The sequence below is a fragment of the Pyrgilauda ruficollis genome, unplaced genomic scaffold (genome assembly GCF_017590135.1).
Source record: "Pyrgilauda ruficollis isolate IOZ18807 unplaced genomic scaffold, ASM1759013v1 scaffold132, whole genome shotgun sequence".
NCBI classification, from domain to species: domain Eukaryota; kingdom Metazoa; phylum Chordata; class Aves; order Passeriformes; family Passeridae; genus Pyrgilauda; species Pyrgilauda ruficollis.
In genome coordinates, this window is record NW_024511655.1 from 214,682 (window position 1) to 239,630 (window position 24,949).

The 24,949-nt window shown below is 39.4% G+C and overlaps 1 protein-coding gene across 1 annotated transcript in view; it reads left to right on the top strand.

The window, feature by feature from the left end:
• The first annotated feature begins 9,895 nt into the window (after positions 1–9,895).
• The window catches only part of SHANK2 (SH3 and multiple ankyrin repeat domains 2), a 240,978-nt gene continuing 225,924 nt past the window's right edge, over positions 9,896–24,949 (top strand). Inside the window, exons 1-7 of the mRNA XM_041459183.1 lie at positions 9,896–10,099; positions 16,040–16,243; positions 17,852–17,923; positions 18,057–18,165; positions 18,424–18,575; positions 19,383–19,550; positions 21,659–21,775. Coding sequence (XP_041315117.1) covers positions 9,896–10,099; positions 16,040–16,243; positions 17,852–17,923; positions 18,057–18,165; positions 18,424–18,575; positions 19,383–19,550; positions 21,659–21,775 — 1,026 coding nt within the window. The remainder of the gene's footprint in view (positions 10,100–16,039; positions 16,244–17,851; positions 17,924–18,056; positions 18,166–18,423; positions 18,576–19,382; positions 19,551–21,658; positions 21,776–24,949) is intronic.

The window sequence follows — 24,949 nt, forward strand, 5'->3', positions numbered from 1 at the left end:
AGTAGTATGCCTGGAGTGAAAATGATGCTGGTTGTTCTTATTAGGATTATTTTCTATCCTGATTCAATCAAGTTTTTTTTTTTGTAAGTGCTTTTATATTCAGTTTGCATATCTTGATTAGACTGTGATTATTTCCATGGCTGGAATCTCCAAAGTGTGCTGTCAAGAAATTATAAATGGTAATGAATTCACTTAATCAGGACTTCCAGGAGTACAATCAACATGAAATCTAGTCAATTAGAAATAAATCTGTTTAAAGTATTTCTGGTTCTCCAACAGTCTCATTTGAGGCCTTACTTACCTGGGACTGAATTAGAGACCTACACAGACAGGTAGAAAATACACTTTGTAAGAAATCACTGTAAAGGGGTATAAATGAGTCCAGAAATTTAGGTGATGCTGAAATTTGCTTGATTCTCCATTATAAACAAAGTTGCGCAGCCACCAGCTGGAGAAAAGTTATAGTGCCAGCTGTGACTTGGTGCTCTGCAGACCACATCTTGCACCTTGTGTCCAGTTTTGGACCCACCACAGTGCAGGAAAGATATGGAAAAACTGGAGCAGATTCTGTGGAGGGCCACCAAGAAAAAGGGAACTGGAGTATTGTCCTGCAAGGAGAGGGACAGGCAAGCCTGGAGAAGAGCTGGCTTCACGGAGATTTTCCAGGCAGGCCTGGGTAAAAGCATGGACAGCCCAAGCAGATCTCCTTGCTGGACTTGCTCTGGTCAAGAGGTTGAAATAAAGACCTCCAGAGACCCCTGTGGCCCAAATGACTTGGTGATTCTCTGAGTCTCAGGCACAGCGAAGAATCCAGGTCGTTGTGTTCAGGGAGGCTGATTTTATTTTGATTCTGCATTGAGAGGGGGCTACTTCAGAAAAACAGCCTTGTTGTTATCCTAAGCTGCCTCTAAATTAAAGGTATTGTGAGCAGATAACCCAGGGTGATTTAGCATGCTATTTATTTTTAATATTAAATTCCAAACTAAACCTGGCATTTAAATAGCAAAAGCTGGAAGAATGAATCTGTATTTTCATGCAATAACATTCGTTCTATTTTTTGTTTCGCTTCTTTTGCTTAATGGTCACAAACATGGGTCTCATTCTGTTTTCTTCTTGCCCAAGAAGAAGTGGTATTTTATTTCTTGAGCTGTTTACTGAAGGTAATATAATTAAACCTTGATAGTCAATGAGGAAACTGGCTCTTTTAATCAGTTTAATTGGGATGATTGCCTAATTTTTGGCTGGATATAATTTGGTAAAAATGAGTTTATCTGTATAATGAATAGAATAAAAATCTCAAAGATCAAGAAAATTATTTATTTCTCAGTTATTCTACGGAGTCACCGTGCTGCCTGGGTCAGCTTGGCAGATCATTTAACCTTTCTAAGGCTGCAAATATTTTCTCCACTCTGTCATCACCATCCTTCACCTGCACAACCCTAAAGAATGTCCTTGGTTGTGTCATGAGCACAGACTGGAGTATAAATTAAAGCCCAAAATATGCTTAGCTTGGGTTGGAAAATAGCTGGGGAAGATGCAGCTAAAGTCAGCAGAGCTCCTTTTTCAAAATTACCTCTGAAAAAGGAAAAGTCAGGCAAGTTTTTCTGTAATTAAGAGAAGCCTGGAGACCATCTGTCCCTGGGAACCAGGAATATTTGCTGCAGACAGACAGATGGGCAGAGGGATGGTGAGGACAGGGCACGTGGCTGTGCTTGCACTGGAGTTTGGCTAAACCGAGGGCTGCTCACCTGCCCGGCTCCTCCTCTGCCCTTTCTGAGTCACCGTTTTTTTGTTGCTTCCCCCTGGATTAAGGAAAGAAATGAAGCTGGCATGGAGGTGGGAAAATCTCTCCCTACAGGCTCTTTGGCAGGGGACTGGCCCGGAACTGCAGACCTGGAGAGTTTGAGCTCTGTGCCCCCAAATCCCACCTGCAGACACTTGCAAGCCTCAACGGGTGTTTCCTGCTGAGTTGAAATAGAAATGAATTTGTTGAAATTAAACGAGAAAAGAACCCCAGCATACACAAGGAGAAAGGGTAATTGATTTTATTTGTTGTGCCTGCTGTCAGCCTAAGATAACTCATCCTTTTATAAGAAAAACAGAGTGTCTATTTGAAGCTTTGCATTTTTTTTTAAACTGGCATATTATTCCATTGATTAAACTAAAGCAAACAATGAGTCTATTTCTGTCAACACAGCAAATCAAATGACATAGTAGTCCCCACCAGGATCACATCTGAAGAAAATTCAGGTTAAACTCCACAGCAAGCTCTAAATGCTAACCTGTGTGCAAGGAGGAGAGGAAATCTGCTTTATCTGCATTCAGGGCTTGATCTAATCTACATAACAAGACACCAGCAGTGCTTCTCTGTTAACATTTTATTCTGTTTGTATTTGAATTATCAGAAAAAAAATCTTCTATGGGTAAAGAGGTTGATAAACATCAAATGCAAATTAACAAGCAACAAAGCTGCTTTGTCCATCAGGGATGTGAAATTTAGGTAAATATGTTCAACAAGCTTTGATTTTTTTTTTTTTTTGACTCCTGTTGTAAATCTTTTTAAATTCTCTTATGTCCTTTCCCTTCCAACATATCATAATCTTTTTGATATTTACATAGCTAAGTGCAAGCAGAGGCTGGGAGCAGAAAGGCTGGAAAATAAAATGCCTTGCCCTGTATGGTAAAAAAAATTGGTGGGCACTCTAAAATGACCATTTAATCTATCTTCTTAGAAACAGACAGTGACTATTAAAAATTGAAGTGGTGTAGTACTTCAGTGTTACTTCAAGAACATGTTGTAACTACTCACATTGTAGCATTCTTGGTTGGATAAGAGAAGGGGAATTTTTGCTTTCAGTCAGTGCATCTGCAGCTTATTTGGTCATAGAAAACTTCCAGGATGGGGCACCCATAGCTGCTCTGGGCAACTAGTGCCTCCCCACCTTCACAGTAAGGAATTTCTTTGTAATATTTTATGTAAAAGCTGTCATGTTATAAAGAAATGCCTTTCTGGATCAAGAACTGGATTAAGCTGGATGAACTTTTCCATGTTTATGTATACAATGTTGAGTCCAAGAAGACATTGCACTTTTTGGGTGCAAGTCAAGTTGTGTATCTGGGACAATGTGTTTGGTGCATTTCCTAAAATGTTTTGTTGTATTCCACTTCCACCCTATTTGGATTAGTTATGTAGCTGCTACTTATTTAGCTTTTGTTTTTCTTTGTTTGTCATCTGTTTAAAGTGGTTTTGAATTCTGGATCAATACATACTAAACAGGTGAATTTTCAAACTGAATGTTGCTTTTACAACTAAGTGCATGCAATTCCTGTAAAGATCTTATTAAATACTTCAGAGTGATTATTATTTTGCCATAAGTAAACTACAGTTTCCACTGCAAGGAATATTTAAAGAATGTCTTAAGAGCCCCGTTGTCTATTTGTTGGAAAGCAGAAGTTCTAATAAATGTGAAAACGAGAGGCCATGCTAAAAGCAATTGTAGAAATGATCAGAGCCTGGAAGGTAGCTCTGTGGGGCTCACGGGACTGGGCCTAATTCCTTGTCTGGAAGAAGGACCTTTATTTAAAGGTCAGCCAGAATTGTTCTGGAAACCTTGCGGGGGCTTAAAAGAAGCCACTTAAGAACTTATATTGCCACTGGGAGTTGGCCTTTACTGCAAACTTCCCTGTGCTGGTTAACATTTATTAATACTTGCTATGTTTCCCCTATTATGTTTGAATCATTTTTTTTATCCATTCTAACTAATTTTACTGCTCCACCCTGTCCTAAGTCTTTACACCTGCTTCCTCTTCCTGCCAGCAGGTTCTTTTTTCTCATGTTGAAATCGTACTTCAAATGTTTATGTTGAAATTCCACTTCAGACTTTCAAAAGCTTTTTCTACATCTGCTTCTCTGCCTGTCTTCCAGCCTTCCTCATTCAGCAGAAGTTGCTTGTCTCCTGTATTCTTCATACCTATCCTTGCCCAAAATGTACATCTGCCTGAGTGAACTTCAGCCTTTCCATGGAGATACCATGACCAGCTGAGTAGTTTACAGGGAAAATAAATGCTAAGTAGAAGAGACAGAGAACAAAGGAGAAATTTAGCTTCCAAAGCTGCTTGGTAATGAAAGAAACTCAAAACTACCCTGTTTTTGCAGAAATAGGCCGCTTGTGTAGATTGTGTGTGTGCAGCAGAGATAATGAAATACCTGTGTTTAAAAATACCAAAATAAAAAAATTTACCTGCTTACACACCCACTTTAATCATACGGTGTTGGCATTTTAAGATTCTAAATACCAAAAATTAATGGGACTTAGCTGCTTCTTAACAAGTCTGTGCAAATAGGCATGAACAAGAGAACTCAGAAATAAGTGACAGATTTGACAATTTCTTCACAGAATTTTCTTCTTTGTTTCCTTAAAAAAAATAAAAGGTGGGGTGAAGTCTCATTCTTGAGCCCTTTTGCAAAACATTTTGACAATTGTGCTGGCCACCCTGCAAAGAAATCAAGGGCTGCTTAAATCTGCTCTTTAACAGGGCAGTGAAAACAATCTCCTGGTGGTGCTGATGAGAACCAATGGATATGACCATTGATTTTTGAATATGGATTTCCAATCAATAATTCATCTTGGAAGCATGATGAGAAACAACAGCTTCAGAGAAAAGTACAGGAGGAATTTTTGCTTGTCATTCTGGTACTGTAGTATTTGTGTCAGCACTCATCTTCTAAAATATTTATCTGGGTGTTTCAGTTATTTAACAGAAAGATCAAAAATACATTATCACCAGGAAGTGAATTTAAGTGAGGGACTGCTGAATGGGGAATAAAGCTGTAATTAGGGAAGTTGTTCCTGTCTGGTGGAGCTGGGAGAACAAGGGAGCTCCAAGCACCTCGTCTCTGCTGAGGTTTTGCTGTGGATTGTTAGCACTCCTTGTGCATGTTCTGGCTTTCTTCTTGTAGATATTTTCTTTAGGTTTTGCCTTTGCCTGGCTGGCTTTTGTGTCTGTGCCCTGGTTGGAGATTTGGGTGCTGATAACATTTCCATGGGGGTTAATCATGTTGCTCTGTTTGTGGACATCTCTTTCCTGTTACTCAGGCAGTGGTGTGTCAGAGCCACTCCATGCTGGCAAACATTAATGCTGACTTTGGATGAAGTGTTTCTGCCCTTTTCAAGCCCTAGCAGTTCACTTCTGGCCCTGTGCCATCTTTCTCCTGCTGCTTCTGCAAACATTTGCATAGTGATCCAGTTCAGAGGCATGATGGGTTTGGAAACGAACCTCCCAAACAAAAAACAAGAGCTGGAGTTTGACCTGGATCAGTGCTTTGTTTTGCTTCACTGTTCATGTTAAAGCAGTCTGGGGACAAGGGTGGAGTGCTCTGGGGTGAGAAGGATGATGGGCTTGCTTTTTAGGAGGCAATGCTGGTTACTGCCAGCTTTAAAGTTGGAGTGCAGAGGGAGCTTGAACCCATCAAATTGCAAATTTCCCTTTGGAACTTGTCTTCAATTCAAAATTTCCTCTGCATGACCTTTTCTGCCCAACTAGGGGGAGGTGTGAAATGCATGGCGTGCTGGGACTCAACCCCCCCACCTCCAGCTCTGTCTGAAGTGCATTTTTGTTTTAATATTATTATAATTAGAAAAGAAAATGCTTGATCTTCTCCAGCATTTTAATTTAGTACCTCGTCAAGCTGGTTCTTGAGCTGATATGTATAATCCTGAATAAAGCCACAGAATCCAAGTGTTGGAAGCTCTGGCAGGTTTTGCACAGAAATCCCTTTCCTGAATAGTTTTCCTTCAGAGTTAATGACTAAATACCTCTTTCTAGCAGTGACTGTTTCTCTCCTAACAAACTTTTCTCACAGTCTGGTTTATGGCATTACTCAGCCTGTGACAATGCCCACTCTGTATGCCAGATATTCCCACAGGTAGGTTTGTAGCTGGCCTCACAGCAGCAGTCTGGAGGGCTTCTCCCTGCAGGCAACAGGCTGCTATTGTGCAAATGAGTGTTTATATAAAAATAGATTGGTCTTATCTTGACTAGGAGTCAGTGACCCCTGGATCTGAAACCTGGCCTTGGACAAGGTTTTGTACTTGTGCCTCAGCTGTGTTTTAGGGACAAACAAGACCAGGAGGGTTTGGTACTTTGCAGGGTCAACAAAAATCACACAGAGCCGTAAGTTAAGCTGAAGATTTTCAAATGTGGTTTTTATAGTGGATTTATCTGATAATACCTGGATGTTCAATGAAGATCCCCTGACTGGTCTGTCTCTCTATTGATGATATTTCAAACCCTTTCACATCAAGTATACAATATCTAACTTACAAATAAATGTCAAGATGTATATTTATTAAATTCCTTTTGTGTGATGTTCAACAACCTTAAGGCTGCAAAGAATAGATTAGTCTGTTGCTGCTCTTGGTTCTTCCCCTGCTGTGTCTGTTTGCACTCACTGGAGCATACTTTTCACCCTGAGAGTGAGCTCTGGGAGTTGAATTTTTTCCCATTTGATAACCTGTGCACTGTTTAATTCCAGCCTTTTACAATGTTCTTGTAGGGCTTTTTAAAATTATTTTTTAGAGAAAAAGGGAGTTTGATGGTCATGGTTTGGACTGTTTGAAATTCTCCTTAATGGTGCAGTGGCAGCAAATGGCAGAATAAGAAATTCCGGCAGATTTTGTGAAAGCTGTGGGCTGGACTGGAAAAAAAACCCAATCTAAAAATAGCATCTGTAAAGGGAAGGCAGCAGTCTGAGCTCTGCTTTTCATCTGCCCTGCTGGTCTGAGAAGCATCACCTGGCCATAGCCCCAGAGGCTGGGTGCACATCCTGCTGCTCCTGCCGAGCTAAAGGGCAAGGGGGCTGGGGAAGAAGCTCAGTAATAAGGGGAGCATAAAGCCATCCTTTCACTCTCTCATGTTCCTGCTTCTTTGTGGCCTTCCTGTGTCAAAATGGGTGTTTAACCAACTGCAGCTCAAGCTTGCTTTGCTTAGAGGATGTGCAGAGGCCAGGGCAGGAGAGTGCCTGGAGCTGGGGCACACTCAGTGCCCAGGAGTTGAGAAATGTGGACAGACAGCATGAGGTGGAACAAACCTTTCTCTTGGTGTGACGCTTTTCATTGTGTGTTTATTGCCAAGATGATAATTTACAGACAATCTTGTCAGCACTCCTCTACACCATAAGCAGCCACAAACAAAACATGATCAGTTTAACTGTAGGAATTATGATGTGTTGGTCAGTTTTTTTTTTTTTTTTTAGAAAAGGAAGAAGACATCCCAGGCAGACATGATAAACCTAATCTATGTTTCAGCTGTGTTGAACCAATTAATTGCCAGGTAGGAATTAGGAATCTGGGATGCAACATTTTAATGGATTATAACGTATTAATTAGTAAGCCAGGAAACTTGCCTTTTTTTCCTGATGTAGTGAGTTTGGTTGTGGAAAAATCTTTTGGAATATCATTGGGACAAAAGTGAAACAGTTCCTAAAAGATAACAGTTTCCATGTGGGAGCTGTGATAGCCAGTGGCTCTGGTTAACAAACGGTGGGATCTTCCATTTCCACACAACTTGAGCCAAACAAATTGCTATTTTCTCCAGTATTCAAGTGGTCTTGCTTAAAAAATGATGTTTAAATGATCTGTTTCTCCACTGTGCTGGTGGGGCCCATATCCTGTTCATCTTGCCACTGTGGATAGACTTTCATTATCCTTTCTATGCTTAATTGTGCATTATTTTCCAGAAGATTAGGTGTCTTGTGCCTTGTTGACAAGTCTCCAAGAAGTTATTTGTCCCAGTATTTATAAAACTTAAAAGCTTGATTCCTGGGAGCTGGTTTTTCAGCTAGAAATTTTCCTTTCTTATTATAGAATGAAATATTCCTGGGTAGTTTTTGCATGAAAATCCACTTGCCAAAACCTGGGGAGGTTTTTTCCTCCTAACTCAACTCTTATTTGGCTGCTGTATAACTGCAGTTTACTGCTCTCTGTATCCACTGCCCTGGAATATGTTGAACTCTCAGATGACTTTAGGGACAGACAAACCATGTGATGGTCTTTATGTCTTTCTGCTCACACTCGCTGGCCTGTACCTCTTATGCCCTTAAATTCTGTGTATTACCCTGCTGTATTTTTGGGTTCACATGTTTTAGCAGTGGCAGACAAATAGAGAAACCACAGAAATGTTTATGCTTTTTATTGACTTAAGGTGCTTTGGAGAGCAGCGTTAATCTACAGTTCACTGAAGCAGCAAAAATATGAAATACTCCCTGCAGAGTTTTCCTTTGTAAATAGAGCCTTCCATTAAGCTGTTGTGAACTGGCTTCCTTTCAGGTTTCTGAATGCACTGGTTTTGTCTTCATTAGTAATTATAGCTGAGGGTAATAACACTAGAATTATCCTTCATCAGAAACAACAATAAGGCTTGATGATGTGGGGGTGTGATGTGATGTGGGAGTGCTTGTCCTTGACCTCCAGCCTCAGGCCTGACTCTCCACTGCCCAGCCAACCTATGGGCACCTTAAAATGGGAAATGGCAGTGGCAGCCTTTGGTCTGTGCTCTGGAGTCAGTGCTGGTACAGTGACTGGGCAGTGAAGAGGGAATGACTTAAGCTGAAGTGTTAGACACAGTGGTAAAAAATGTTCTTTTATCCCTTGCTGTTGTTTGACTTGATTTACTTGGGCTGATCTGGCTGAGAGATCAATATAGAAAATGTGTACTTGGATACTTAAGTATGCTCACCTGGTTTATGAGCGGTCGAGTGATCAAGTCACTTCACCCTTCCATGCTTCACTTTGGCTTTACTGTCTCTTTTTAAATGTGACCTGGCAGTGGAATTGCTTGTTTGGTTTTTTCTTTTTATTTTATTTTTCTTCCAACTGAATTTTTATTTTGCATTAAAATGCAGAGGAATTGTCTTGGAGGATTACTCACAGGAAAAAAAAGAAAAATAATACATTTTTCTGGCCTCCTAAATCTGAAAAGTTATATGATGTCCAAGCACTGCAGAGTTTATTGTTGGTCTTTTCAGTTTTTTCCACTGTAAATGTTTTCCTCCATTTTTCCATAGACTAATAATTTTCATATCCTGGAGCAGCTTTGAGTTTGTGGGACAAAACCAAAATGCATTTGCTCTTGTCGGCGGAAAAGCCCAGAAGGCAAATGTTCTGCTGTTCTTAGTGTGAGACCCCTCATTACAAATGTCTTTAGTCTTGAATAAACATTACTTTCGTTTTAGCCTAAGCTATATCACAGATTAAAACTGCTTCTGAACTCCAAGTATTTGTAATGGACAGATTTGGGTGGTGTTGGTTTAAAAGGATGTTGTGTGAGCCACAAACCACAGAGCAGCATCTGTGTCTGTCTGGCTCCCTGTAGGATTTCATTTTTTGGTTGGTTCCACTATTTGGGAATACTGACTTTTATGAAAGCCTCACCTGTGCAGATCCTTGATGTACAGGATGATGTTAGTTTAGCATTTACATTCATTCCCTGAAATGTCTTTTCACTGGGAGTTGGAAGCTTCAAAGCCAGACCTAGCTCTTAGTACAGTTTACAGCATGCTGGTTATCACAGGACTGGGTAATTATGCTGTTTTTTCTGGATCCTTTGGGAGGTTGGGTGTGCCTGGAAAGGAAGGTCATGTTCTTTTTTACTACTCTTTTTTCCTTCTCCTGCCCTTCTTCTCTAGTAAATTGGTAGCCAGATTTATTTCCTTTACACTCTGCCTACCCGCATAATTGACAGAAAGAAATAAAAGGAAGATAAACCATAAAACTTCCTTGTAAAATGCATGTTATTTCCAAGAAGAAAAAAAAAATGTAGCTGATTCATTTTGAAGACTTGAACTGTAACTTTTTTTCTTTTTCTCCTTTGTATTGGCAGGATAAAAAACTTTAACATGCCTCGTAGCCCTACATCAAGTGAAGATGAAATGGCACAAAGCTTCTCTGACTATTCTGTTGAGTCTGAATCAGACAGCTCCAAAGAAGAAACTATTTATGACACAATTAGAGCAACTGCAGAAAAGCCAAGCAGCAGAATGGAAGACAGTCAGAGCAACACTTTAGTGATTCGAATTATCATACCTGACCTGCAGCAAACGGTAAGGCAGAGTGCACTGCAATTAAACAAAGTGAAATTAATGATTAGGTTTGCTGGCTTCAACCTGCAGTACATCTGGTCCTTTTTTTAACTTTCTTTTTTGACTTATTGCAGACAAAATTCATGTTTTGTTTTAATGTCTGTGCTTTGTACCCCAGCGATTTATCTGACTGGTTGCCTCACTAAAGGCTCCATCCCTTCCAAGAGAATTTAGTGTATTGACCTGATTAAAGCCATGTTCATAAAGCAAAATATCTCTGATCTGCATTTGGAGTTTTTGGGTAAAAGAAAGAGACTTAGGAATCCATAACCTCATCAGAGGATGAAGATTGAATAAAAAAAATCACACGTTAACTCTATGAAAGCCTTATATATGTATATGTGTGTATATATATATATATATATCTGTATGGCTTCTGTAGTTCCTCTTCTCTTGAAATAGTTTGTGATTGATGCTAGACTGGGGTCCTGCAAGAGGTCATCAAATTCTCTCTCTTCACTGTATTTGTTGACTTTTTCTGTCAACTTACCTCACAAAAGACATCCCTTTTAGAGAGCCTGTGGCTTTTAGAGTGTAAAGATGAGGGGAAATAAACCTTTCCTTCCTCCTTTGCTGCTGTGCCTTTACTATAGGGTGTTGTTTCAGAACCTTCCAGCCAGAGAAACCAATGCGAGTGCTGTGATAGGAATAAGTGTCATGTTGGAAAAGGTCTTGAGAGAGACTGATTCCATCTAGAATCACAATTTGTCTGAGTTTTTTATTAATTATCTGAATTACCCTGGTTCTCCTTGAATGCTGCTGTCAGGATTTTCAGTGGTGGCACCAACCTTTTGAAATTTCCAAAATGATTATAAAAACACATCCATTTTATGGATGTGAACCACATCCATCACTCTGTGCTGATATGTATGAGCTGCATCATGCCCTGCTGCCATCAAAGATCTATCTCAGATGAAGCCCTTCCTTTCTTCTTAATTAAGTTCATTTTTAGAATGATAGAGACGGGCTGGATGCAGCCTGACAGGAAAAGCTGATTTGACAGTGTGCCCTCAGGTGTGGTTCTGGAGCTCTTTCTGATGATCCTACCAGCTTGCTCTATCTGTGATTCTGTCAATGAATAGATCCATGAAAATGGAAGGGATATACCAGCTTTTCTTGCTATATTTACTCTGCTGTTAAAACCACAGGGATAGTAGCTTCCTGAAGTCCTCTTATTTAATTACTCTGGTTTCTAGATCAATAGCAAATTACTTATTGACATTATTGAGACCAATTTAAAAATTAATTTTATGATTTGTTCATTTTTATTGCTTTACTTTTTGTATTTCTTTTTCCTTTTCAATAAACTCTTCATGAAAAGTAACTGAATTGTTTTAAGCAGTTCTAAAGCAGCTGATGTATTTCTTATTTAATTTATCAGCCCATAAACTTTTTGTGCAGGAAAGTGAAACCTGGATTCAGGTTAGCAAACAGAAATATTGGTGGATTAAATGTGGTGAAGAAAACTGTGGAGAAGATCAGAGTTTGAGCTGTTGTACAGCTACAAGCCAGAGCAAACATAGGCCCCATTTCCTGTATAATTATAATTAATTTAACATATCAAGTGTTTAAAATTAGTCTGTTTAATCAAAGAAGCATGAAATAACATAATTTAGTTTTCTGCTTCTTTTGGTTTTTAGAGAGTATGATCAAGACTATATTTGTTCTAAGGAAGACAAGTTTAGGGGTTTAGATAAAATTCAGCCGGCTGGGAAGCTTTAAAGCCAAACTCCCAGAGAATGAAGTTTGCTTGTCTGCAGTGGCTGTGGTACAAACTGCCTTTATTTCACTGCAGGTACGAGATAAGCACCAAGCACCACGAGTAGGATGTGCTGCCATGGAAAACTTTATAGATTACCATACATTGTAGGAAGGCTGTCTTGTTGCTCTTTTATTCTCATTTGAAACTTAGAAGACAATGTGAACCTTGACAATTTCATACAGAGCCCTTAAGAACAATTGCTTTTCAGTTCTTATATTAGTCATTTTTTTTGTCTCCTTCTCAGTTTGGGTGATAACCCAATTTACTGAAACACTGCTTGGTAGAAATGGTAATTTCTTATTGCCTCTGTGCATGACCTGTATTCAGTAAGTGTCATCCTTCTCACAGGAGGATGGAGAATATTTAAATGAGGAACAGAAAGATTTCCTGAGCTCAGTAAATTTCCTGAGGGAATGGAGAGCATGGAAAGCCCTCCACAGTCTCGAGGAGCGTGGGTAAAACAGCTGTATTATCTGGCATATATTATTTGGTCTGAATCCAGGCCCAGTCATCTTGTATCCATTTCCTTTTCCAGCCTATGTAGGAACAAATCCCAAGTGATGCTGCCTATAAGTGAAATCAGTCTGGTTCCTCAGGAGCTGTTGTCAAGAAAATCTCCTTTACCTTGGTATTCTGTCAGCAATGGTGTTTTGTGCTTAGAATTGCTCTTTGCCACAGACACTGAGGCACTGTCACTTCTGTCACCCAGTTTTTTTAAAGAATGTTTTCATCATTTTATTATCAACACATAGGGCTCGTAACATTCTTTTGTTTTACCCTGTACTTAGGTACTTCCTCTGGGTTATGTTTAAAGTCAAAATGCTCAGATCCATACATTTTATTAAATTCTGAGGCTGAGATGGGTTTGGGTCTGCTGAAGACTTCTGAGACGCTTTCTGCCCATCTGTCTTGCTGCTCCACTGCAATAATGAACATTTACTGATTTCTCCCTCCCCTGGGTTTTGGGGTTTTTAAAATTATATTGGACTTTCCATGCAAAATATTGTTTGGTAAGTGACTGTTTGGTATAGCAACAGCTTAAGTTGGAGCCACTTCTTGCTGTTCTGTTTCTGCATTGCTTTTTATACTTTTGTGTCCTTTCTTTGATTTTTTTTTTTATTATTTGTTGGGTTTTAGGATTAAGAATCTTTTCCTTACCTGGTATTTCTTCTCAGATAAAAGACTTACTTTACTTTGTGCACTTTTTACCTTAAAAAAGTAGGAACACAGTTGTGCCAACTGCAGCTCGAGTCCCATTTTTCCTTGGGATGCCTCCAGTTTCACTAGTTTCCAGATTGTGCTGCCTCATAGGTACTCTAGGTTTTCTTTTGCAACTTTTCCCAAGTATTCTTCTGTATCCCACTTTGTGCCTGATTGTTTCTTGCTGCTTTCTGTTTGCTCTTCCTTGTTTTATTTTCAGTTTGATAAGAGAGTTGTTGTGCTGCTGGTATCTGTTCACATGCCCGTTATCTGGGCAGGTGATCTGCTGACATCCTGGCCAGACTGGTTTTTCTGACTTATCCCCTCGTGAATTCTGTGTTTCCTGAGTGCAGCCTGATGGAGAGCAGTGTTTCAGCAGAGAATCAAGCTGAACACAGCACAAACCAAAATGTGGGACTTGCTCCTTTTTCTTTTTGTGATGCCAAACTCTCATTTGTGTTTCCCACTTTTTGGCTGTCACATCTTTAATATCAACATCTCTCATTGAAAGGAAGAATTCATATTTTGATATCCTGGCAATCATATTTTTGGAGGCAGCTGTACAAACCATTTTGTCGTGTCCCTCAGTCACAGCAGTTTTTGTGGTTCACAGCTGAGCAGAAAGATGTGTTTGCTGATTGATTTTAAGCAGAAAGTATTATCCCTCAGACATTCTATATCATAAGCATTCTTCCTACTGAATTAATATCTTCCCTTCAGCTGGGGGATTTGTATTTTCCCTGGCTTCCTTTCCTGTCCTTCACTCTGACTTGCTCTCACCAGTGTGCAGGAATGCAAGATTATAATTGACCATGTCTCCTGTGATCCAAGGAGCTTTCACATCCCAAACTGAGCCTTGCATCTCAGCAGCCAGTGCTGACATGCTGTCTTGCTGCTGCACGTGCATTTTGAGGGGCTTGCTGTGGTTTTGACAGTGACTTTGAGCCACTCAGGGCTTTTTTATTTTTTGGCTATTCTTTGTGGTTTTTACAGTGAATGTATCTGTCAGTGCAAAACATCTGTTTCATATGTTTCTGTAGTTCCTTGTCACTAAATGATCCCTATTCTTTTTCTTTTTTTTTTCTTGTCATTGAAGATTAGAAAAAGGTGTCAATTTTTTTTTGGCTCTGCTGCTGCCTCCTTTCCTTGTGGTCACCATGCCACTTGTGCCTAATGAATTGTTCCTTATGTCATAACTAGAGCAGCCTGAGTGTAGGTCCTGCTGTGACTGAGCTGATGTTTCCTCAGGATACAGAGTGTGGCAGTAAGTAATGACTTGTCTGCAGGATAGAGGGGGTGGCTGTGGTGCTCCCTGCCTGGAGGGCTGCCAGGAGGACACAGAAGCAGCACAGTGGAGCTGTTCCAGGGACAGGCTGGTGGAAAATGCACCTGATGCAGCATCTGAGTGGTTCTTTTTATCCTCTTGGCCAGCACCTGCCTCTGAGGGAGTGGTAACAGCTCCACTTCTATACTGCCTGGCTTCATGGAAAGCATAAATAATCACTTTTCGCACTAGTTTCACTTTTCTCAGCCTGAGACATTTTGGTAGCAAAAAATTTTCCAGTTAGCAATTTACTTTTTACATGACTGATCTTATTTAATTCTAAATTGCTAATGGAATCAGCTTTTTTTTTTTTACAATTAAAGCCCACTTTTGTTTCTTATGAATCACTAGAGGAGCTGGAGCTCTCACTGAATTAGTTTGTGAAATATTTGCCTGCCATCAAGAACAGAGAGAACACAAGAATAGACTGAAGAAAATTGGACATGTTGGATTCTCCAGGTGCATTAAAAAGCAGCAGACTTAATTTAACTGTGATCAGAAGTAACTGCTTTGTATTTTTAAAATCAAAACAGTGTCATACAAGTCCAAAATTAGTTTGTTTCACGTAAGACTTTCCTTGGAGAAAAAAAATACATGTAATTTCAACATGATCTTCCCATTTGAATAACACTCACTGAAATCTTTCAGATGTGTGGATAATGTTAAAAGTTATGCTCATTGCACATCTTGTAACTGATGGTTTTGCTGAAAAGTGCTGATGTTTGAGTCTTAATCTTGTATTGAAGTTTGAATCCATGTAGGAGTTGTGGGGCAAGTGAGGTTCAGAAGAACACCGGGATTTCAAACAGGTTTGCCTTGTTGCTAAGCCAATACTGTAACTACTGGGATGTTTGGGAAGGAAAATACTTGTAACCATCTACTTTGTATCCCTGTCTCCTTCCCTTCAGCATGTAATACCCCCAAAACTTTTCACAAAACTGAAAAATAAAATAAGTAAGGGAAATGACAGCTGCTTCCTAGCCAGCCTTACTTGTGGCAAAGTCTCTGACATTTCTCTTCATGTTGAAGACTGCAAAGGATTAAAGCAGAAACAGCATTATGTGTTCAGGATGTACATCAGAGGCACCAAATTGCTTTCTAGGCATTGCCATCTGCTGGTACCTTGGAACCAGTGACTGCAGTGTAGGCAAAATCCCTGAATTCCAGCTTGGTAAGAAGCAGAGAACAGCAGAAGTTTGTCAAGGTTTTATAGTCATTTGCTTCATGTTGTACCATTCCTCCCATAAACTTACCCTCAGATAAATGTAGCTAAAAGGGAAGTAGAATCCAAGAATTAAGTGGATAGTTAAACACCTTGTAACATCCCTTTTGAACAGGTTTTCCATTAAGGTGTTCTCTCTCTGAGGAAGGATGTGTGTGCTCCCTGAGGTTTGTGGAAGGACTTGAAATGTCCTGTGTTTTCACAGTACTTGTGCATGAGGTATTATCAATGCATATCTGAAATAGAATTTTTGCTGAGCAATGTTTTGTCATGGAATCTGTATATTTATTATGCATATTCCTATTATTCATGACACTTGTAAATTTTAGAATGTAAGACACTGTTGAAATGGTTTTTTTTGCTAATTTGGTTCCTTCAAATTTCTCTTTGCAGAAATGCATTCGATTTAACCCAGAAGCTTCAGTGTGGGTTGCAAAGCAGCGGATTTTGTGCACTTTGAACCAGAGTTTGAAAGATGTCCTGAATTATGGACTGTTCCAGCCTGCAAGCAATGGGAGGGATGGGAAGTTTTTGGATGAGGAAAGACTTCTGAGGGAATACCCACAACCAGTCAATAAAGGAGTTCCTTCACTTGAGGTATTTTTAGATTTAACATCTGCAGCATTTCTGTTCTGATATAAACTGTGCAGAAAGCTGTATTTGAGGTGTCTGCATGCACCTGAATTACATCTGGGAAATGCTTATCCAGCAAGTCTGAGCTTGAACCCTTGCTCACAGAAGTGCTGGCATTCCCTGCTCATGGAGCTGGTCCATCCTCAAAAAGTTGCAAAGAGTCAGCCCTTCTGGGACAGTGGATTTTGGAGTTTTCCTTTGCTGAGGACACAGGAATTTATCTTATTTAGTGATTTAATAAAGAAATGTAAGGTTCTAGGTGAAGCTGTTGGCTCTGTGATGATGTTTGCAATAGCAGTGTAGTAGTTGCTGGATAATCAGACTTTGCTGTCTCCCAAAGAGAACTTTCTGTCTCAGTGAAGCCTTTTTTAACCCCCATCTAGTTCCCTCTGTGCCATCCCTCAGAGTGCACAGGTTGCCTCTGTCTGCCTCCTAGGAAAGCAGTAATAGGGGAGAGGGCGTGTACTGGGATTTCCCCCTCTCTGTTGCTCCTGCAGAGGCTCTGCAGTTGGGAATACGCTAGGCAGAACTTTTATGGCACTGAACAAACTTGGAGCAGAGCCAGATCATGCAACATAGCAGCAAACTGGGGCATGAAACTGGCATTTAATTAATTTTGATATTGCCTGTATGGTGGCAGATCAACCATTAATAATGTGTGGTTAATAGACTTACTCCATTATAACACAAATCCAAGAGAAAAGAACCAGGGTCCTGAGAAGGCTTCAGGTCTTCCCTTTTCCAGAATTTATTTCTGAGTTTCAGTCACTGATGACCACATTAGAGCTGTAAGGAAATTAAACAGCCACTTTATTTTGTTTCATCCTTTTTCATGAGTGTTGACTGCAGCAATTGAGGTGTTAAAAGTGATTTTGTGCAAAGCTGGTGCTAAAGCCTCATTCAGTGCAGTCCCTTGTCCAACAGACATGCTGCATTCCTGGAATTCTGCATGGGACAATAAGAGAGTCATAAATTATAGCTATGGAAACCCCCATGGCTTTTGCTACAGATCTTGCAACTGTACCTAAGCTGCACAGGATAAAATGTGACTGAGTTTCAGCCAAAAAGAGAGGCAATCCTCCGAATCTCATTCACAAAACCAGTCCTGTTCAACATCAGAACAACTATTCCCATTTGCAAGTTCCTCTTATATTGACTAAGGGACTTTCAGGTATACTTTATTTTGTTTTTATATTGCAGAAGTGCTAAGCTGCAATTTTGAAATTGATATTTTTTTATTTAACATGCCTTCCTAGCTTTCTGCCTGAGTCTATAAATGAAAGTGCACAGGAATCCTTGGGGAAAAGTTCTTTTCAGTGTAATTCTTGCTTATTTCTGTAGATTCTAGAGGCTGGTCTCATTTCCCACAAACCTCCACTGATCTCACTGTATTGGTACAAGATATGAATTTTGCTTAAATGATGTAAAACTATATGAAATACTGAGCCTATTTCTAAAATTTTAAAAATTTTACCTAAATCTACCATCACAGTGGATGATACTTCTTGGTAAGATCAGAAAATTATATTATGAATTCCAAGTTTTTAAGTTTTAAAATCTTTCTTCCCTCAGTTTCGCTACAAGAAAAGAGTGTACAGACAGCTCAACCTCGATGAAAAGCAGCTGGCCAAGCTTCACACCAAGGTATCCCAATTCCCTGCAGGAGTTAGCAATTACCTACAGTGGGTGTTGACATCAGTCAAAAAAATAATTCATTTTTAGTCAAAATTTTATTTTTGAAATCAGAGGATGATTCATTTTTTGCTCTTTGTTTCAGGCCAATTTGAAAAAATTTATGGATCATGTCCACCATCTCTCTGTGGAAAAAATGACCAAGATGTTGGACCGAGGACTGGACCCAAACTATCATGACTTAGAAAGCGGAGGTCAGAACAACAAAACTAAGCAGCATAGAGGGGTACCTTGAGTTAGTTAAACTTAAATTGATTAACAGGGTGAATCTCACACATTCCTTCGTAACTCTAAACCGGTGGAATCTGTAGGGCTTTGCTGTCCAAAGGAGATAATTGATAATTTTATGCTTTTCTTTGAACAGTATTTTAAACTTTATTTTATAAAGTAACTTAAATTTATTTTATAATTTTGCTCACCTTTTTCCAAGTACATCCTATTCTCTTCCTTAGAAACACCCCTAACTTTGGCAGCTCAGCTTGACAACACAGTAGAAGTGATAAAAGCCCTGAAAAATGGAGGAGCACATTTAGACTTCAGAGCCAAAGATGGAATGACAGCTCTGCACAAAGCAGCCAGAGCCAAGAACCAAGTAGCCCTCAAGGTAAATGCTTTCAGGAGCAAATTATGTGTAATCTTTTTAAAAAAAAAATGCATAAAGGAGACTGTTTTCAGTTAATTATTGTATTGTCCTCCATGGATCCTTTAGGATGTGCTTGTTCTAGTGCTTTCTTGTGGCTTTCAAGTCTTAGCATTTGCTTTCAATAAAGAGCATTTTAATTTCTGATGTATCTTTTCCTGGTAGGAAGAAAAGTGGTGAAATTTAAGCTTATTCATTGATACACTGAGACGTGTCTAAGGAAATAGGAATAGCATTCTTGTCACTCAACACTTTGTAAGCAGCTCCCAGTGGCATGGATTGCACATTATGCCTTAACACAATGTCTTCTGTTTTCTTTTGTATTTTAACAGGTATTCTTAAATCACTCTAATGGTCTAGGTTAAGTCTTAGATTTATGGGTTTTGCTTATTCCCTTTTGACAGATACTCAAATTGCATGACATTTTTGGTAAAGCACCTTGGAGCTGAAGAGGTGAATGTGTTGCAAAGGTGATGCAACATTTACAGAGCTGACATTTCTGAACCTAGTGAGAGGATGGAAACTGGACGTTACCACTCCTTTCTGTGCCATCTCCATAGATTCCTTTAGATCTTAATTCTTCCAAGGTCATTTCTTGCTTAACTTAGTCTGTGCTGTGGCCCACTCTTAGCAGCTGATAAATAGGTGAGCAAAAAATATTATGTCAATGATCAACCTCATACATATTTTTTTCAGGTTTTTTTCAGGTAAAGACCCTTTATATGGAAGCCCCTCCCAAATCTATTTTTCACAGTCTGTGATTGCTTTCAGACCCTTTTAGAGCTGGGAGCATCTCCCAACTACAAGGACAGCTGTGGCCTGACCCCGCTGTACCACACGGCTGTGGTGGGAGGGGACCCTTTCTGCTGTGAGCTCTTACTCCATGAACATGCTACAGTCAGCTGCAAGGATGAAAATGGATGGCAAGAAATTCATCAGGTAGGAAGATTTGCTTTTTGTTTGGAGTTGAACTTGCATGAGGAAATGTGCCCTGGTTGTTCTAGGGTTAAGCACTATTTTCAAGTCCCTGCACATTCAAGTATGAAATTTCTTGCTTTTTCTATCTACTTTTTCTACTTCTTTTTATTTATTCACTTTGCATCCTGCTGTGGTGAGTAAGAAGTAGAAAACTGTTCCAGTGGTGTTCCGTAACTTTGAAATCCTCTGTTTACTGTGGATTTTCATGCAGAAATTGCACTCGTTATATTTATGCTGTGAACTCTTGGAAGTTTAGATTCCTGTTTGCGGCACTTCAGTAGGAAAATGTAGCTTTCTTTTGGTTAGATGCCAGAGTCAGTGTCCTTGATAATGCTCCTTTTGTGTTTGTCAGGGTGCTTTCCCCTTGTCTCTGCTGAACTTTGCAGGAAGGTTTGGGTTGAGGATCCTGCTGCTGGGGTCCATCAGCCTCTCCCTGTCCTCTTCAGAAATGCCTGAATGTTATCCAGCAGTTGTGTAAAAATGCTTTATTGATTTCCCTTTGCACAGTGATAAACTCAATAATATATGAAGTTCAAAGATTCTAACAGCCCCAATGTCGTTGCTGCTACTTTGTTGTGTCTCTGTATGGATGAGTTTGGAAAACTACAAAAATTAGAACTGCTGTAATATGAGATAAAGATACATGTAATCAACCGTACAGGTCTGCCTGGGTCATCTTGACTCAATTTATTTTCTGAGCACTAAATTCTTTAGTACACAGATTTTTTTTCTTCTTTTCTTGGAAAGAACTGGGAGGTAGCTTTGGCACCCACATTTGGGCAGGAATTGGAGCTTTTTCACTAAGTGGGTCTAGGTCAAGGTTGTTTGGATCCATCTCTAGAGTAGGAGAATAGAAAGGAATTATTTTTTTACCATATTTTCTGAGGATATGGAGGAAATGGATTGTCTAAATCAAAGTATTGCCCCATCTGGACTCCATAAAAATACAGGGAAACTGTCCCTCTATTTAAATTCCAGCCTCATACACATAAGGTTATTTTTTCTCATAATGAAATAGAGCTTTCCAAACTTCCTGTGTTGGTTGTAATCCTAAATAAATCAATGTTTACATCTGGGTTAGGAACAATCTGTTTGGACTAATCAATAATTCAAGCATTCCTCAATGAAGTAAGAAGGATGGGGATTTAATCTGTGCACTGAGCAGTCCACTTAACTTCTCTTCCAAATTGTAGATCCAAGCCAGGTGTGTCAGTCTGTACCTCCCACAGAATTCAGGAGTGATGAGGTACCTCAGAAAGACTGAATGGATTTCTATATCTTTATCTCTTACCTTAAGTTCTGATTTATGTAGGAATTATGCTGATTTAAGATACCACAAAGTCCAAAACATTATAAATTGGGAGGTGCTTGGTCAGTGGGCCGTAGAGGAGAAGGAAGTCAAGTAAAAGAGGCCGTGGACTGGAATCACTGTGATTTTTCTAAAGCTTATTTACTAATCAGGAAAGTTTCTAATTTCAATGAATCTTCTTCATGGAGGCTTATTTCCAAAAATCCAGGGTTGAACCTTTTATTTGTGTGACAGATAAAGTAACTCTTGAAGATTTCCCCCTGTTTTGGAGCAGTGTCCTGTGTATGTTGTGTGTCTGCTTGACATCACAGAACCAAGATGATTTCCTTGGATTTTGGCCAGATTTTCTTTCTAAGGCCTGTAAGCAGTTTGGGAAAAAGCTCTGGCAATCTGATCGTCTTCAGTGCCATCTGGTGGGCAGCGCTCCAGAGTGTAGCAGGACAAAAAACTTGTCACATTTGAGTCATGAACATTAGTGGATAAAAAGTTCCACAGGCAGTATTTTCTTGATCCCTTAGGCTGCCACTCCCAAAATAATCAGATGGTTAAGCTCAAGCTTGTACCTGATTTCAGGATTGCTGTACCTGAACGTCCCACATTGGAATTGGCACAGGAATGCACATCTGGGTGTCTGTGCTCCCATCAGAGAACCAGCTGTGGTTCTAAAAATTAGACCCTCCTTAAAAACAGTACCCTCTCTGCTGAAAATCTTTCCTAGGCTTTGGTGTAATAACCAAAATATTGGTGCATCCCTGCCCAGGCTTGCAGGTACGGACACGTCCAACACCTGGAGCACCTCCTGTTCTATGGCGCCGACATGTGCGCGCAGAACGCCTCGGGGAACACAGCCCTGCACATCTGTGCCCTCTACAACCAGGTGAGAGCCCCTGCCCTGTCACCAGCCCTGCTGGCCCCCTGCAGGGACAGAAATGTCCCCAGCAGGAGCTGGGAGCTCCCAGAATCACGGGATGGGTTGGCTTGGAAGGGAACTTGACGATCATCCAGTTCCAATCCCCTTCCACTACACCTCATTGCTCCAATCACCATCCAGCCTAGCTTTGAACATTCCAGGGATGGGCCATCCACAACTTCCCCAGGTCTTCACCTCCCTCTCAGGGAGCAATTCTTTCCCAATATCTGATCTAAACTTGCTCTCTTTCAATTTGAAGCCTTTCCCCTTCATCCTATCACTACATTATTTTATATACAATGAAGTGCTTCAGGTATTAAAAAGCAGTCTTACAACCTGGAAAGAACATAGTTAAAATTGTTTTAGTGCTGTTTTATTCACTGATTACAAATAAGGCTGCTCATCGTCGGTGGCAAGAATATGGGTATTAAAAAATAAAGCATTATGCTTTACCAACTTTTTTGGGTTTGATTCATATCTAAGTATTTATTTCCTGTACAGAATTTATTGCTGTTAGTCTATAGTTTAACTTAGAATTAAATAAGAAAGAGTTGTAAAATACTATGGAATTGTCTCTATACAGAAGATACTGGATTCTTTGCTGTTTACAACTTGTGTAGTCATTTACAAGTAGTAGAAAGTTTTGATTTGATAGCATTTTATACTCTCTTTGCAGGGATGAGATGGGGAGGGGATGAATTTAGAACTATGTTAAAATTCAGCACATAGGATATTACATTGAATTTGGAAAGCATGAGATGTGACTGTAAACAGTGAAACATCTGTTAAAGGATCTGCTTTTTAATTAATTACCATCTTGGTTTTTTCCTGGAGTCTTGTCAAGACATATTCCTCAATTAGGTCTAAAATGCCCTCAGCTTAAACAGAAAAAAAAAAAAAAAGAATTTTGGGGATAATTTGGCATTTTTCAAGACTATACACTTTTAGCAAGTATGAGGTGGGAATTAGAGTAATCCTGTAGAATTTACACTATTTTTCATGCAGAGATGTGTTTTCCTGACCTCAGTAGAAGTTATTCTGCAGGAGACTTAAAGACTAATTGAAACTGCATCTACAAATTTTCAAGTATTTACACAGTCACTAAGCTTGGCTTGGTGAATAGAACTTTAACATCTTCTGCCTGCACTGCCGTCCTTCTGTTTTCTTTCATCCGGTGTATGTGGAAATACATAGTTTCCCTTGGGCTGCTGTGTACCTTAACCTGTGCTGATTTTGCCAGTGTTTTGTGGTGGTTTGTTTGTTTGTTTTTTTAAATGGGAAGTTTTTATTGGTTCATGTGAAAGGTCTGCCTTTTCCAGCTGGAGAGGATGGGAAGGACAGCAGTATCCTTGTTACCACCCCCAGATTCCTGTAGATGGAGTCGTTACCCGTTTGATGTTCCCTTCCAGGCTCCCCTGGGGAATTTTCTTGGCTTGCTTTCCGAAGTTGGTAAATTTGTTTTTCTGGATGTCAGCAAAGTCCTGATCTGAATAAACTCTTGGTTTTGAAAGTTATTCCATGTCCATGCAGGAAGGCTGTTTTTTGCTGGGATGAAATGTGCCCTCTTTCACTGGGAGGATCGGATCTGTATGAAAGCTGTTGTAGTATTAAAATTGAATATAATCTGACAGATGGGGAGGAAACAAAAAGGAGCAAACGTGGAGTTAAGAATGCTTCTGTTTGTTTCAAAAGACTAAAAATAAATAAACAAACAAATGCAGTACTTAACCCAAATAAATTTTCTTGAATTTTTAAAAATTTTGAACAGCTCTTGGACTTTTGGCAAAAACCTTTCTAATCATAATCATTTAGTTAATAAATCCCTTTGCATGTTTTTGTTACACTGCAGACAGCTCAGTTAAATTTCTAGGGAGTTTTTGAGTATATAATTCTTTTGGTGTTGTAATGTTGGATGATTTATTCTGATAAACAAATGAATAATCACCCAATAAATACAGTAAGTTGTTCAATGTAATTATTTATCTACTCAAGTTCTTGATTAAAATTGGGCATTGATCAATTGCTTAGAGACAGAGAAAATGCAACTAAAGTGCAGATTGCAGTGCAAACAAGCAAGACTATCTCAGTTAATTGTATATCATTAAAAATTATAATCTAAGAGATAATTGTTAATTTACCATCTTGATCCATTTTGTTGTTTTTCAGTTGAGGAAAAGGTAGGATAACCTCCTCTCCAGATACATTTAGGGCAGCCCTGTGATGGGGAGACATAATGGGACCAAGAATTCATGGTGAGAAATTAGAAAACACAATGAGAGTAATGATTTTCAATCATCATTTCTGCAAATTAACCTGTGACTCAGTCTAGTAAATAAGCTTCATTTCTGCCACTAAAATACCTAAATTATGTACTTTGTCTTCTCTGACTGCGAATTTGCTGTTCAAAGTGAAAGGTAGCACCTCCAAATACCTCAGTAGTTAGAACTCCCTAGCACAACATATCAAGACAGCACAGAAAGCACAAGAAAATTAAGATCAATATTTGTGATGAGGGAATATAAAACCTTTTTGAAATGTGAATTGATTTGCATAAGACCCTAAGATGAACATTAAAGGTGACAAGTAAGAAAGAGAGTCCATACAGGAATCATCAAAAATTCTGAACCTCCAAGAATATACCAGATTGTGTGCAGTCATATTTAACAGCCATGGAGAGCAATGATTTAACCAATGCACTGTATTGGCCAAAATAAATTGGTTTTAAGGGATTTCCTTTGCAGATTTCCTCAGTTTGGAGGATCTGAAGCCAAATTTTCCTCCTTGTGCTGTAACTGCTAGCATTTTTTAGGGGAAAAGAGAGGCAATAGGGCTGGTCAGTGCAGTGTGTATAGGCAGATACACGCCTGAAATAATTTCATGGGTACTAAAAAAAAAAAAAAATTCATACATTTAATATTGAAGATGGGTTGAAAAAAGTCCCCAACAAAATAAGTGGCAAAACTGCTTTGTTTAACTTTTAACAGGAGGGAAGGATATAATTCATCCCAGTTCTGTGAACAGTACTGTTTTTACTGCAAAATAGGCAAAAACCCCATATGGGAGTCATAACTGTGCAAAGTTTGATTTGTCAAATATGGAACTTTGTCAGTACAATTGCTTAAAAATTTAATAAGATATTTA